At 48.4% G+C, this 16,855-nt stretch overlaps 1 protein-coding gene across 4 annotated transcripts in view; it reads right to left on the reverse strand.

The window, feature by feature from the left end:
- arid1ab (AT rich interactive domain 1Ab (SWI-like)) overlaps positions 1–16,855 on the reverse strand; it is a 54,035-nt gene that overhangs the window by 9,012 nt on the left and 28,168 nt on the right. For 2 of the 4 annotated variants that reach the window (XM_042076117.1, XM_042076113.1), the window contains 8 exons: positions 9,290–9,530; positions 7,613–7,702; positions 6,386–6,553; positions 5,181–5,490; positions 4,126–4,268; positions 3,526–3,674; positions 2,424–2,633; positions 1,550–1,751 (listed from right to left, as the gene is read on the reverse strand). In XM_042076117.1, coding sequence (XP_041932051.1) covers positions 1,550–1,751; positions 2,424–2,633; positions 3,526–3,674; positions 4,126–4,268; positions 5,181–5,490; positions 6,386–6,553; positions 7,613–7,702; positions 9,290–9,530 — 1,513 coding nt within the window. The remainder of the gene's footprint in view (positions 1–1,549; positions 1,752–2,423; positions 2,634–3,525; positions 3,675–4,125; positions 4,269–5,180; positions 5,491–6,385; positions 6,554–7,612; positions 7,703–9,289; positions 9,531–16,855) is intronic. The other 2 variants (XM_042076114.1, XM_042076115.1) reach the window with 2 other exon arrangements.

The following is a 16,855-nucleotide window of genomic DNA, read 5'->3' on the forward strand; positions in this document are numbered from 1 at the left end:
TCATGCCTTCCCTTTCATTAGTGTGTAAACAAGCAGGGTCACACACAGGGCACACACACACACTTGCACACACACTTACTCAGGCAGCGTGCCGCCTTTTTTTCCCTTTGATTTTTTTTCCACCCATACTCTCTCTCACACACCCCCCTTGCTCCTCCTTTCCTCTCTTTCTCTCTCTCCCCCTCCCTCCCTCCCTCTCCCCCCCCTTTTTCTCTCCCTCCCTCTTTGAGTAGGGATTTCCCGTGACGGGGCATGAACTCAAGAGGAGGAGGAGGGGTGTGCGCGCGCGTGTGTGTGTGTGTGTGTGTGTGTGTGGGGGGGGGGGGTTTACACACAAAACGGCAAGCCCCCAACTCCCCATTCATCAATTTCTGTCTGAGCTTTAATCTCTAGGGGTGAATGGGGGGGGGGGTACTCTGTGAAGCTCAGGGCCATGTAGCGAGCAGTGTAGAAGAGAGAGAGAGAGAGAGAGAGAGAGAGAGGGAGAGAACAGTGTGAGAAAAGATGAAGCGAGCATGCTAAAGGGTGAGTGAGCATGTGTGTGTGAGAGAATGAGAGAGCGATAGAGGGTGCATAAGCAGTAGCCTCAGCAGCTCTGCATCCCTGACCCAGTGCCAGGAGAAGAGCTCCCCATGCCCAGCACACACATACAGGAATCCCCTCTGCTGACGCCACGCTGGGATGCCAACACACACACACACACACACACACACAGCCTCTCCCCCACCCAAATATGCGGGCCTTGGCCAAGAGTCCCCATGCTGGCACAGGGCTGCGAGAGGCTGGGGCGTCCGGTGCACGTGGCCAAAGCTTGGCTCTCGCCCGCTGGGCACCAGTGCCATGCCACGGGGGCAGCCTCTCCAAAACAAACTCACACACACCCACACAGAGCTGGAGGAGTGCACATTCCAGAACACACACTTGAGTGTTGTTCAGGAATACGTCACATTCCAAATACTGCTTGCCAAACGTCTCCGGTAAAGCGCATTGAGCTGCAGAAATACATTTTATTAACCTTTATTACAATCATTATAAGCCCTATACACTCGCACGCACCTCAATACTTGAAACAAATCTAAACCCTTTCAAAAGATTTCAAAAGTTTCACCATACAATAGCACTAGCAATTAAAGTGTTTAAGCACCAATTTTAAATCTAATTTAGAATCTACAGAATAGAGTGACGCATGGACCAATTAAATAATTCCTCATAAAACCCTTTTTCCACAGTAACAAACTGACAGCCCATACAATATCCATCAAAAAATTGCACATATACGCCAGACACACAAGAGACATATATACATCAATCTTACAGGGAGGCTACACTGGGTCCGGAAATGAAGTGTTCCGTTCGCATAGCGTAAAAATAGTTTTAGTCTGGTCTAATATTTCAAACGTACGCGCCGCTAACGCGTCTGTTGTAGCCAGTTCCATTGATTATAGTGGAGGCTAAATGTTAGCGCAGACGCAACGTCAATGGAATGCTTCAGTTACGTGCCCGGTGTAGCTTGGACTGTGGCCGGAGGAACAGGGAAGCTAACACTGACCTGGGGATGGAGGCTGGATCTTGGGCTGGTTCTTCTTGTTGTCGGTGAAAATGTCGGGTGGCGGGTCCTCCCCGCGCTCGATCTTGCACTCGAAGGCGTACAGGCACTGGATGTACTGCTTCTTCAGGGAGCTGGCGGCGCTGCTGGACGTGCCCACATTGAGTGCGGTGGCCAGCTCACGCCACTTCTTATTCTTGTTCACCTGTGTAGGGCCGAAGGGGACAGTGTGTCGGTATCAGCCACTGTTTCTGTAACTCACTTGGTAGAATGAAGCACTAGTAGACCGTTAAGGCCAACGCCCAGTGGCGGCGACATTCACATTTATGGATTTGACGCTCAAGAGATAGAACTATTTTCTACACGTTGGCGTCGACGCGTGCCAGTGGGCTTTGCTGCATTAAAAGTAAGAGTTCTAAACGTTGGCGTCACTTGACGCGTGTTAGACGCCACCACTGGGCGTTGGCCTTTAGACTTCTCTCTATTTCTCGGTGACCCTGACTTTTAAAAGGTACTGTAATTCCTTTTGCTCACTATTTCTCATCATTTGGATTTAGTTTTAAAAAATCTCTTGGGTGATATGATGGGAAGTGTATAGTGCTAAATGCAAGTGTGTTCAACCACCAAGATGCACCGTGATCCGATCATTCAAACCACTCGCCTGGTGGTCTGGGAAGAACGGTCGCAACCACAACCACACTGACAATACACAATACACTGCTACCAAGACACCCGCAAAACGGAAATAAAACTGTTCACCACAAACACAACCAAACACACTTATAAGGACTATACTCTTCAAGGTTTTCACACTCTTACCACATGGACCCACACATAAACATAAACACACACACCGACAGAGCAACTGTTCCCTTACCTGTGTGAGTCCGCCGATCTCCTTGACGGAGACGTAGAGGCGGTAGAGGTCTAGGGGCTTGCGTCCGACGGCAGGCAGGTTAGTCATGCCCAGGGCCTTCTCCTCGCTGAAGGCCAGGTAGCGGTCCACCCACATCTTCCTCTCGGGCTCCGGGCCCAGCTCGTACAGCCGTGTGATCTTCTCATTGGTGGTGGTGGACGAGTTGGACTTCTGCAACACGCCGAGCAACAGAGACACACCCAGAGAGCGCGTGAGCGGTTTCACACTCCATTACCAACCTGTTGTCTAACTTGATGACGGACAGGACAGAGCATGGACAGGCATAAAACAAACCGAGGATAACACTAAGCTTTCCAATAACGGCCCAAAAGAGTGGCACTGTTTTCTTCAGCGATGTTACAAATATAACACAAAGTCCCCCATGCACAATTCTATTAAGTATGATCCGCTGACTTGCTCCTCAGAGCACAAAGTGGCTGCTAATCGTTGAGCGTTTTCTTTTCAAAGGCTCATTTACAAAATAAAAGGCCAAAGAAAACATGACATAGCAGAACTGCATAATGGCCGTCTCCTCAAATCTCAGAACAAGTGACTCTGTACTCATCACAGTCTAAAGTGGAGTCTCCTCTTTCTCCACACGCGGCTGTAAATCACACACTCAAACGGAATAAAAGGAGACTGCTCAGGAGAGATGGCTTGACATCCTTCCAGGGCGACGCACTTCTATAAATGTCTGGCTTTTACGAGGCAGCCTGTTTTACTGTGACCTACAAAACTACGGGGAGACCTCAGGATGGAGAGAGGGAGAGGTTGGAACAGAGGCTTCGCATTACGACTCTTGTAGCTGCCAATACTCATCAGCCTCCCCCATAGATTTCTCCATTTCCTTCTCATCGCATCCGGTGACGGTCAGGTGAGGGATCGACTCCAACTCATTCAGGTGTGTGTGTGTGTGTGTGTGTGTGTGTGTGTGTGTGTGTGTGTGTGTGGGGGGGGGGGGGGGGGGGGGGGGGGGCTCCCTACAGGGTCTTAGACAACCCTAAAGCTGTCTTCCATTGATTTCACTCCCAAGGTTAAAATACCCTGCCAAACTGAACGCTACCTTTTTCGGCTTGGTCTTGGGGGTGGCGTCCACTTCGTTGTACGATACCTTTTTAGACTCAGTCTTAGGGGTGCCATCGACTTTGTTGTTCATCTTCGGGGCCTGGTTCATCTTCACGTCCATACCGAACTCTGGGCTGGGTGCCATGCCTAAGAGGGCAGACACACACACACACACACACACACAGACACAGTCAAACGGCATGCAGAACAGAGACACAGTCACATAGTCTGGATCTCGAGGATTTGCAAGGCTTTAAATGTTGCTGTTAAGAGAAACATTGGCCTATTTAATAAAACATTTAAATTCACACGTGAAGCATCCCAAGTCCAGTGTTGTTTTGGAGATTACCAGAAGATACCAGGCTCTGCACTGAAGCTTCAATCTTATTCTATTGCTGTAGCTCTGCAGCTTAAATGTTAAAATGCTTAAATGTAATTCTATTGCTGTAAGTCGCTTTGGATAAACGCGTCTGCCAAATGAATAAATGTAACTTGGCAGAGATGCAGAGCAGCAGCTACACAGAGGAGTCTGAACGTGTGGCCATGCGAGAGGAAGCACACTGAGAGACGGGGAGGACGGGACAGGTGTGGAGCTCACCTGGGGTGTTGTTGGCCATGTTGCCCCCCATGGGGTAGGGCCCTCCCTGGTTCATCATCCCCTGCATGCTGTTTAGGGGTGCGGAGTACGGGGAGCCAGGTCCCATCATGCCTTGCGGCATGCCTTGCGGGTAGCCTGGCGGCCTGGAAGAAGAAAAGCATTTCCCATTTTAAATGTTTGTGATGAGTGGTTGTTGTTGACTGGAGGTCAGTGCTGCAAACACAACCCAACACAAGACTGAACAAAAGCTGTAGCTGCGTTTTCTTTAAATCGACATTACAGATGGGGTGTGCTTCCAGGTTCTCTTCTGAGTGCAGTGGTGATGAAGGTGGTGTTGGGGCTCCACTTCCAAACAAATGGTAATTTCTTTTTCTTTTTTTTGCCTTTAATCCAATAGAGTGACAGGAAGAGAGTGGGAGAGCGCGATGGGGTGGGAGTTGGAAATGACCCGAGTCAGACTGGAACCCGGGTCGCTTCAAGCACATGGTCCCTAATGTGGTACGGGGCATGAACCTGTAATGAACCTACTGAGTGGTGGACGGCTGCCACCCAGACCTTCGTCTGCCCTGATCTGCCTTTTTCTGTCTTTCTCTGTACCTCTCCGAACCTCTCCGCCTCTGAACCTGCTCCTTCTGATGACCTCAACCTCTGCTCTCTTAACTCCCTCATCTCTACTCCTGTCCAGTCTGCAGATGATGATGACGATGATGATGATGAGTGATGACGCACTACAAGTTTAAAGGAAAGATACTCAGCAGTACACAAACTATAGACATACACAAAGCATACAAACACACTGACTGGTTCGCATAGCTTTTGATGGTTGAAATCAGCCCAACTACCTATACAAACCTACTGCTTACATTTATTTATAACATTATGTCGATTCACAATATTATACACATTACACACATTCAAGTGCATCACAAGTGAAAAACACTATTCTCTCAGAGGAACACATCTTCTCAGAGGAATGACAATTCCCCAGGACTCTCAATCTACCAGCTGCTGTCGGTCCTGCTGTCTTATGAGCAACACTGAGCAGAGCCTCTTACCTGTGTATGGAGTTAGTGGGAGGACCATGATGCATTGCGGCTCCTGGCGCTTCCTGCGGTTTCCTGTTCATGCCGGGCGGCGGGCCCATGCCCGAGGGCACCTGCGGGGGCATGCCGGCCATGTTGGGGCCCATGCCAGGGCCGTAGGGCCGAGCTCCCATCTGCCCCGGGCCCATCCGCCCTGGGTGCATCCCCCCGTAGGGACCCCCACCGCCCTGCGCAGCCATGGGGTTCATGGAGCCTCCCATGCCCGGGCCGGCGTAGTTGGCGTTGGGCATGCCAGCATAGCCAGCGGGTCCTCTGGGATAACCTGGAGAGGGAGAGAGAGGCCAATGTGAGCGGCTGGGTCTCTGTGTTTGTGTGTCTGCCCTGCCCGTGACTTGCTTGTGCATGTGCGTGTTGGTCTGGGTCTAAACGTGAGATAGAAACACAAACTGAGCCATCTTAATGTCTGCAGGATCATGACATGACCGATATCTTAGTGGTCTTAGAAGTCTTACTGGTCTCTTAACAGAGGCCGTACATACAAGATCCACAGTTAAACTGCAATGGCTGTACTTTACTGAACTGTTAAGGATAAGAGATTAGGATATGTTACTTTAAGGGCACTGTGTTGTTTAGAATAGGAGGTTGAGTCAAAGTACCTTGGGGGCACTCTACTGTTTAAAAAGGAGATTTGGGACAAGGGCTGCATGATGATATAAAAAATATGAAATATATTACGATTGCAATTTGCGATATGATTTTGAATGACTATGTCAAGATTCATTTCAATAATCCAAATGTCTCTAAGTTGTGCTACTTCTGATTGGTAGTATGGCTAGAGAAGCATATGAGAAGCACAGCACTCCTGATTGGTGAGTTTCACTGTCCGTCACACAAGGAGGATGACATGAATTTAAAAAAAATCATAAACGTAACAAGATTAACCACGCACAATTACTTGTAGACTTTGCAACTCGATAATTGCATTGGTTCAAGTTGCGATTGCAATAATTGTGCAGCCCTAATTGCGACAATGTATGTTGAGGGATGTATACTGTTTATGATGGGCCATTCTGATCAGGTACTTGCATCGTCTAGGATGTGGGTTTGGGATAGCATCTTTTGAGATGGCATACCTTGCTGGCACGGGTTCTTTAGAATAGGGGGCTTTGGAGTACTTTGGGTGCTTTGAGGAAACTACACTGTTTAGGAGATGATACCTTGCGGGCCATACTGGCCTCCCTGCGGGCCGTAGTTACCCATGGAGTTGTTTTGTGGGTAGGGACCCATCCCAGCATGCATCTGGCCTCCTGAGGACTGGCGAGGAGATAAGGCGGAGCCAGACTGAGGCGAGCCGTACGGAGGCATCTGAGGGTTCCTCATGTAGACTACACACACGCACGCACGCACACGCACGCACGCACGCACACACACACACACACAAAGAGATAGAGAGAGAGGAGATGAGTATAAGATGAAGAAACAGACGTTCAAGATAAAAGCAAATGGATAAAACAGAAGATAAGAAAAAGAAGCAGCAGAGAGAAAGGTGACACAAAGGTGAAGATGGATGGACAGATAGCATGAGATCAGGTAAAAAGGAGGACGGAGAGACAGAGGCTAAGTGGCCGAGAGAAGAGCGATGGTGTGGCATGACAACAAGTGTGCTGCAAACACCCAGAACATTCAGGACGACCCAAACAGAGACGTGTAGAGCACATACACACAGAGGGCAAACCACCAGGGTGGCATTCGCTACTCAGTAAGTGATTTAGTGAATAAAGGGCCTTTCACACCAAGAACAATAACTAAACATAACAACAAAAAAGTATCGTTCCAGCTAATATTCATCACTTATCGTTGGTTATGTTATGGTTATGGTTATGTTTACCATTATCGTTCCTGGTGTGAACGGCCCTTAACCCAGGATAATTACATAGTATAGTTAGGATAGTTACTGGTAAACCTCCTAATAGGAGTCCTATGACTTCTTTCACTGGCAAAATAAATCCATAGAGCTCTGCTTTCCGAAGGTTTACTACTCACTCAGAGTTACAGTAACTTAACCACTGTTTGTCACTTTAAACCACATACATGGAATACCTCCCAGATGAGATAAAGATTCAAGAAGACAATGACATTTAGACATCAGTCTGCAGGGTCACCCTGAAGGACCAGCAGCAGCAGCGGGAAACATACTGACTGTCTGTCAGCACACAAACAGCCTCTGGTGAGCCAGCCAGGAGGAGAGTGAAGGTAGGCACTTATACCCATCCTGCCACTGCACTGCCATCTGTGCTGTGTGTGTGTGTGTGTGTGTGTGTGCACACACGTTCTTTGTGAATATTTAGATGATGTAATCAATATCAGTCGTACCAAATAAAATTATTCATTGTGTGTGTGTGTGTGTGTGTGTGTGTGTGTGTAAACTACACACACACACTTACCCCGGTCCTGCCCCATCGGTGGCTGGTTCATGGAGGAGTGGAGCATGCCGTCCGACTGCACGCTAGGAGGCCTGGGGGGCATCTGGTTTCCTGTTTGGGAGGAACGGGGAGGAGGTTGTAGTCAATGGTGCTAGAAATCTGGGGCCCTATGAAGGAGTATATTGTATATTGGGTCGCCGAAAAATAACAGTGTGTGCAATGGATGATCTACCAGCGTAGCACCGGAAGGATACAGCTTTGCGTATGGCAATCGCCGCATGCATGTGAGACAGATTTCATTTGATTGAAGTGCGTACTTCTGTGTGAGGGGAATCAATGTGCTTTGAATTGAACCTCTACGTCTAGGTGATCAAAAAGGCATGTTCACTTGTGTATCCACAAATCAAACTCTAAATATCGTAATAGAGCTCAACAGTCCCGCTCCTCCTCCGAGAGAGCTTAGTTCCCATTGAGTAAATTCAAATGAGAAACAGTTTTCATCGAATGGCAAAACATTAGTTCTGACAGCCTTGGTATCCATCTTGATTCCAGCGATTAACGAGACGACTCTCTACCAATCAAAGGCTCTTTAACCGGCTTTTACGCGTTAAGATTTTGGGTAGTGTAATACTTTTCAGTTAAATCGCGAATACATTTTCTTTTTCTCAAAACAAGGTTGATGCCCCATGAACTTTTGGTGTCTATATGAGCATATACAATCGCTTAGTCATGTCATAGCTGTTATGATTGTCATAGCCGTTACGATTTTATGGCTTACACTCCAGTTCTCAATGGAGAAATTGTTTTCAATTCTTACTTTCGGAATCGGCGGTGGGAGGGACTGTTGAGCTCTATGTGGACAGCAGTAACGTCACCGAGGTTCCATTTCTGTGTTGCGAGTCCATGTCGCTTTGGATAAAAGCTAAATATCTTTATAAATATAACTTTATTAAGGTTCGTCATTATGTTCTATGTTCCTCTATCAGTGCAGTGCCCTTAGACAGGTCCTAACTCTCCTGTGCCTTGTGGCGCTGGTTAAAGGGGTAGACAGGTGGCCGGAGCCAAGTAGGTAAGATCACACACATATCTCTGTTCGCCTACAGGCACACCAGGCTGCAGGGCCACACACACGCACACACACACACACACACACACACAGACACAGACACAGACACAGACACAGGAAATGCCTCGCGGCAACACAGCAATGACGTGCTGCCATGGTGTTTGTCAGGGAGACAATGTAGGCCAAGTACATCTGTATCTGACACCAGAGAGAGCACTGCACTAACCCTCCCAACAAGCTTCTTTGAGTGTGTGCTGAGTGATTATCAGGCCATACGAGGCCCAGTGAACGAGAATAAGCAATTATATGGAAATCTATTGTGTAGAACACTTGTAACAATCCAAGCCAAGTCTATATTGGGAGTGTGTATGAGAATAATCATTATATTGTAAAGATTACCCAAGAACAAAATTATGCTAGTAAAGAGTAAAAGCATGCAAGTAAATATAACTGGAGAATAAAGGAGGTAGACCATGCAGACTAAAGTGGGTATGTGTGTGTCATGGAGAGTTACCATCATATAACAAGAAGCCTGTAATGACTATATTTAACTGTGTGTATGCATGCATCAGGTGCATGAGTGAACCTGTGTGTGTGTGTGTGTGTGTGTGTGTCTCATTCTCTGCACCCACCTGGCACAGCGGCGGGCGAGAGCGGTCCGGAGCGGGATGCGCTGGCACTGGCGGGGGAGCCGGAGGGGGAGGGCGAAGGCCCACGGATGCCCGGCAGGTGTGGCGAGGTGTGGGGGGAGAAGGGCGACTGCGCCGGGTTACTCTGCTCGCCCTGGCTGCTGGACACGCCCGACGTGCTCACGCCAGGGCTCAGGGCGCCCTCGGTGCCCGTCGGGAGGTCGTCTATCGAGCCTGACAGATCCTAAGAGAGAGACAGAGATGGGAAAGGGGGAGAGACGTTTAACATCTGTTTATTAAATCAATCACCACCCTCTTGAATCATTAATACATTCATATAAACATCCTGTTAGACCAACATGTATTCCAACCAACCTGCCCCAGTATCCTTAATCAAATTGAGTAATTAATATGATTACATGTTAAAGCTGTCCGCAGACAAAAAAGGGTGTAAATAGACGTAGGTCATGCCTACCCCCATTGGATGCTGATCTCAGCTGAAGACAGGTTGTGGCTGTCTAAGCGTGATGCACTAGATAATCCTAATATACATCAGTACACATGTGTACACTACACACAGTACCCGGGTGTGCTTTAAACAACAAAAATGCAATTGCTGCCATCTGTTTGCAGTAAGTGTATGAGCAGCTGGTAATGTTAGCTGTGCCTACTGTAACGGCATTCTGTAGGGCTACATCAGATTCTGTTGAAATTCCCTTTCTATGATATTAAAAGGAACCCGAAGGCTGACTGGTGTTAATTGCAGGTATATATTCAACAGGTCAGCAGCGCACAGATTCACTACAGGACACAGGACACTGGAACACACACAGATACACACAACAATTTCCACAATTCTTTTGCGATTCTTAGCGATTTGACAGCAACACAATCCCGAACTCAATAGAGAGATGGGAAGACAGAGAGAGGGAGAGAAAGAAATCGACAGCTTTAAAACACTCACTTATTGAACCAGTAATGCCCCCTTAAATCACACAATGCATGTGAATTTCCGGCAAAGATAACCTGTCAAATGTTCAGATTAGAGAGGGAAAAAAACAAGAGCAGCTTTGTGCCTTGAGCCTCATGCCCTCTATTAAACTGTAGATAGAGCGAAAGATGAAGAGGAAGTGACTGAAGAGAGACGGGGAGATAGAGAGAAAGAGGAAGGGATTCGGAGAAAGAGAGAAAGAAAGTGTGTGTGTTTGTGTGTGTGTATGAGTGAGTGAGTGAGCGAGCAAGTTTGTGAATGTGTGTGTGAGAAAGAGACACAGAGAGACAATCAAGTAAAGACAAAAGACCCTGTTTACACTTGGAGTCAAAATGCGTCTTAAGCAATGGGATCACAAGTGGACGGTAGACACGTTGCTGTCTACACTAAGGTAGTGCTACACCCAGAGACTTCACTGACCTTACCACCAGAGAGAGAGAGAGAGAGAGAGAGAGAGAGAGAGAGAGAGAGAGAGAGAGAGAGAGAGAGAGAGAGAGAGAGAGAGAGAGAGAGAGAGAGAGAGAAAGAAAGAAAAATAGGAGAGAATAACAAGAAAAAGGAGCTAAATAATACATTTAAGGCCAGCACAGTCTAAACTAAAGTAAGCCTCTCTTCCTCTGAGTCTGTTTAGTAAAGTGGCACTGTTGTGGGGAGGTGTGTGTGTGTGTGTGTGTGTGTTGATCCCAGGGGTGGCGGGAGGGCCGGTGGCCAGGATAATGGCTCTCTTAATTGGATGATCATGACACCATATTAAAAGAGATCTTCATTAGCGGACGCCCGCTGCTGCGGCTAACAGTTCGACAGTCGCTGAGTCATTAGCCTGAAGCATCAGAAACACACACACACACACACACACACACACTGGTGCTGCCTGCTTTGGAGAACACACACAGGCTTACACTTATTCAAGTGTCTAAAGTTAAATACACACACACACACACACACACACGCACACACACACACACACACACGTATGATGTATACTTCAAAAACACAAATAAAATGCTTATTACAATTTGAAATCTAGCCCAAATTAAAAACAAGGCATCAGGCTTCAACTGCCAAAAGCTCAAGAAGAATGAGTGGGAGTGGATCAGTCATTGTGGGCGTTGCCAGGTCTCCTTTAAATCAACACATAAGATAATTAATGACTATGAGGGCCTAAACTAAAAAAATAAGCAAAAACATCTCTCCTCCTGCCTCCTAATGGTCGTATTAAGGTAAACCCATCAGAAATTTGGCAACAGCTAGTGCAACAGTAGGAGCAGCAAGAGTGTGTGTGAGTGTGTGTGTGTGTCCATGCATCAGAAAGTGTGTCGGTGTTTACACACTCACGTGCAGACCATGTGTTCGCCAGGAATGCAAGCTCATCTGCCAGTGAGATCACAGCCGGGAAGACGAGGGGGAAAAAAAGCGAGAGGGAGAGAGAGAGAGAGAGAGAGAGGGGGGGGGGGGGGAGAGAGAGAGGGAAAGTGGGAGGGCAGCACAGGAAGAAAGGAGAGGAGGGGAGGGAGAGGAGGGAGGGAATGAGGGTGAGGAGGGGGGTGTGGGTATGGTGGGTGAGGGTGGTGGAGGAAAACACGCTGTCTGGAAGATGGCCAAGTATTCCCATAGAAATCTGGCAGCGTGGAGTCCTGGCCCAGGCCCCACAGCCGGCGGTTTCTAGCGAGAGAGTGAGCGAGGGAATGAGCGCTCGAGTTGAAACGCCGCCTGTCCGCGTGCTTGCTTGCCCGAGCTATTTTTGGGCCGTGACCTGCTGGAGGAACCCCAGAGAGAGAGACAGGAGGACGCTGATGCAGAGAGGGTGTGTGTGTGTGTGTGTGTGTGTGTGGAGACACACTAACAAGGGGCAGAGAACGAGACCTGACTGAGGAACTCCAGACGCCTACACTCACTCCTGAGTCCTGCCTCAGACACTTTCTCTCTGTGTGTGTGTGTGTGTGTGTGTGCACACACTTGTGTGTATACACATCAGCCTGACTATGGAATAGCAAAGCATATCATACAATCATAAAATGGCATTTTAACAGCACCTCATTTTTGGAAACGCAGGAACCCACATTAAAAGAAAAGAAAAACAAGAAAAGAAAAACGAAGGAAAAGGGAATATAGGAAAAGGCAGCCTCATAACCCTTAAAACACCACAGCTCACCTTGCAGGTTAAAAGACCCTCAAGTCCATATGCCTCTAATATGGCTCAATCTCAAGGTGCTTATTTATGCTAGTTATGGAGACTGAGTTTTGCTTCACAATCATACATTATTGAGGCTTCACTTCATTTACCATCCAATTTAATGTTGGCATCCGAGAGAGGAAAAAAAAAAAAAAACTAAGACCCAAACAACGACAACAAGGCCTTCTACGGTATATCTGCCAACAGATCTATCTGGGACACGACTTTCACACTGATGCACGCAAAGAGAGGCGTGTACAGGAAGACAAGGATACGAAGGAACTATCTGGGACACCACCTCACATGAACGACCACGGAGGGGAGGAGAGGAGAGGAGAGGCCCTCCCTCTATCTCTCTTCTCTCCCACAGACCCCTCCATGTGACCCTTAAGAGCCACCGTAGGAAGTCCACCAAAGCAACAGCAGGCGCTACAGAAGTAAGCAGTGTCACTGACCATCCCCCTCTCCCAGACACACACACACACGATCACAAGACCAGTCATCTGACTAGTGTGTCGTAGGACCGGGGGGGGGGGGTGGGGGCAGGGATGGGGGGGGTTCTCTGACAGGGACCCTGTCTGACCCCCGAGGTCAAAGGTGAGGTGTTATGACAGCGAGGTACAGACAGGGGTCAAAGGTCAGGAGGAGTAAAGGGGGTCATGATCACAGGAGGACTGAGAGCAGGACATGAGGATCTGTGTCTGACAAGGGCTTAGAGAGCGGACTGCTTAACACAGTTTTGGTCACACGGTCACACACACACACACCACACAGAGACACGGGCACTTTGTAAATGAAATGTGGAAAACGCAATACACTTTCCTTTTTCCTCGTCACAAGAGCCTTCCTAAATCATGCGTGTACACACACGCACAACTAACACACTCGCACACACACAAAATATGAAAGTACAAAATGTCAGGGTACAGCTACATCTACTCAGTCAAATGTGGGCAGCTCAATTTTCCCACTCCCACACACACACACACAGTTCCCCCTCTCTCTCGCTCGGTGCACAGCCATTGATTTGCAGAGCTTGTTATTGCAACGCAGCAGCAGAGGCGGTAAGTCCCCGTTGTGCTGACTTCAGAGCCTCTGGGCCCGCAACATTATTACTGACCAGGCCAGCCACTGAACACACACTGGCCATTCATCCAGAGAGAGAGAGAGAGAGAGAGAGAGAGAGAGAGAGAGAGAGAGAGAGAGAGAGAGAGAGAGAGAGAGAGGATGAGACAAAAGAGAAGGTATGGAGGAACAGAAAAATATGTTATACATTTAAACACATATAAGTGTTTGTGTGTTTGTTTGTGTGTCAGTGTTATTGTGAGTGTTGCTGTGAGTGTGTGTGTGTGTCTCTGGTATGAGCAAGAAAGAAAGAAAAAACAGCAGGTCACATTTCCCCTTTAAGAAAATACAGACCAATCAACAACAAACCAACACAGAAAGAGGAGGGTTTAACACACCACACCACAATACAATAGCACAGTCATCCATCTGCCTGAATTAGCCTCCTCACAGCCAACACAGCTTCCTCTAACACTTCCTAATCACTGACACAGCCCCTCACCCACACAACAGCAAATAAATTAAATAAAAACAAAAACAAAAACAGACACACCACATCACTAGATTAAACTAAAATGAAAACACAGACAAGAGAGAGGAGAGCTTCAGCTCCAACCCTATGTATGTGTGTGTGAGGGTGAGGGAGAGAGAGAGTGAGCACGGCAGCCATTTTGTGCTCTCCGTGTGCTAGCATCACTGCTGCAGCAGCCTCGACACAGACAGACTCCCTCTCTCAGCAGCTAGCTAGCAGCCTCTGAGGAGGAGCCAGGGTAGAAGGTTCCGGACTCCAGACAAACTCAGCGCGAGACAAGACTCTCCTTGCGCTCAGGTTCTGTGTCAGTCCATCCTGTGGTGTTTGTGAGGAAAACTACAGACTGCTGAGCGTCAGCCATGTTGTGGTGATTGTGCTCCTTCCCCCTTCACTTCCAACCAGACACAGTTTCAGCAATGTTCTCTACGAGCTCCACCAGAGAGAAATCCACACTCTTAAATGCATACTCATGTGTTGCCCTTAAAGGGTTGCATGTAGCAAGACTTATTACATAGAGTAGTAAGGGGAAATAGGGCTAGTGTGTGTGGATGTAACTTCAGCCACAATGAACTGCACTGAACTCTGACCGGACTCAACATGCAAAGGGCCTGCACTGAAACAGGATCTCAACATCAGCATTAGTGTGTGTGCGTGTGTGTGTGTGCACGTGTAATCCAGGGTTCAACGTAAAGTCAGAGCCTCTCTCTGACCCACCCCCCACCCCCCTCTTTGGCTCAAACTCCGATACTCTCCCTTCACTGGCTTGTTTCCTGTTCTCAGATAACCACACACACACACACACAGACTTACCCACACACACACACACACACACGCCCATTCATCCTCTTCAGAATAGCAAACGAGGCAGGGGGGAGGGGGAGGGGGAGAGGAGGGGGTAGGGTGTATGAGAAGGGCGCCCGCGGTGGCGTCTGTGCTGCTGCCATGGAAACAGTGCTAGTGAGTCTCCACGTGTGTTGACACATTAGAGCTGACGCCACGCTCAGACACACACACACACCCCACCCCCTCTCTCTCCACAGGGCATGCCGGGTCACAGTGCAGTCAGCTGCTGCACAGAACAGAGACATCACTAAATACCAGAAAGAGCTGCCAACACACACACACTCCATCCCTCTAAAAGAATATGCACACACACACAAAAATGCTTTAATTAAATTGAGAAAGCCTTCAAGGTCCCACCCAAGAGATACAATAGCAACACACACACACACACAGGACTTGAGTGTGCCCCCTCGGCGCCCACGGGAGCGGTGCTTCCACGTGGAGCCCAACAACACGGCCTGCATTCCTCCAGGGTTACCAGGTTACGCAAAAAGCCCCTTCCTGCCCACCAGAAGCAGGTCATCAGAAATGCCAATCTGCCCACACACACACACACACACACACACACACACACACACACACACACACACGTACGTACGGGGGAGAGGAGAGCAGGAAATACTCCTATTTATAATCAAAGTGAAAGCACCCTGTTCAGGCTTTTCTTTCTAAAGCACTCTCAGAATGCTGGATATCAAACACACACACACACACACACACACACACACACACACACACACACACACACACACACACACACACACAGCAGCATCACCGATGGCAAGAGGCCATTGTACTGCCAACAACTAGGGAACGGAGAGAAAAATTGTCTGATCTCAGGGATCTGATCTTACAACAAAAAAGGGGGCAGCCTTCCTCTGTGGAGGAGCAACTTTTGATCACCACAACCATCACCCCACAGCACAACCTGCATGCTGAATCAGTGGAGGGAGAGAGAGAGGGAGGAAGAGAGAGAGAGAGAGAGATGGGGAGAGGGAGAGAGAGAGAGAGAGAGCGCGAGAGATGAAAGAGAGAGAGCAAGATACAGTTTTATTGTATCTGATGTGTAGGTTTTGTAAGCTTTATGTTCTGATTTATTGCCCTATATGTAATGACTGCTTCGGCGACACAAGTGCCCATCCGTCATGCCAATAAAACACTTTGAATTTGAAAAGAGCAAAAGAACGAAGGACAGAGGGAGAGAGGGAGAGAGCGAGAGAGGGAGGGAGAGAGGGAGAGAGCGAGAGAGGGAGGGAGGTGTGAGTGACACTGACTGACTGATTGGCAGAGGGTGCGGGAGAGAAAGTGAATGGAGAAAAGGCAGCGGAGAAAGAGGTGAAGAGAAAGAAACAGACAGACAAAGAGACAGACCGAGGCAGCGAGGCACAGACACTCTTCTTGGGCACTAGGTGGTCACTACAGGACCTTGGAGAACCCAGTGCAGTCCGGTCCTGACCATCCCAGCATCGGGGCACCTCTCACTGGGCATTGGGAAGCGAGAGGACCCCCTGGTAAGGGTGTGGAGGATCCAGTGAGCCCTCCCTAAGCAAGCCTATGCAGGGCTGAGCTTAACCATAAGGGGGCACTCCCAGTCCAGTCTGAATAATACAGAAGAGAGGAGAGAGACCCACAGACACACATAGAGAGAGAGGGAAAGAGACACACGGTATGGAGGTAGAGAAAGAGTAAGGGAGTAACAGACAAAGACAAAAACGACAAGAGAAGGGTGTCGTGTCAAGGAAGATGTCTGAACTATTCATCACTCACACACACCGGAACTTACATACTCCGAAACGCACGCACACACACACACACACACACACAGACAGTCAAGACTCCCTGAAAACTAGCAGTACCAACAGACGGCTCTAAATCTAGCGCAGTCTGTAATGAGTCCTCCTCACATGGTGTTATAGTGGCAGTAACGTTGGTTCTGCCCTGAATGTGTCAACTGTTGCCTTGGGT

This window comes from Alosa sapidissima, chromosome 21, assembly GCF_018492685.1.
Source record: "Alosa sapidissima isolate fAloSap1 chromosome 21, fAloSap1.pri, whole genome shotgun sequence".
NCBI classification, from domain to species: domain Eukaryota; kingdom Metazoa; phylum Chordata; class Actinopteri; order Clupeiformes; family Clupeidae; genus Alosa; species Alosa sapidissima.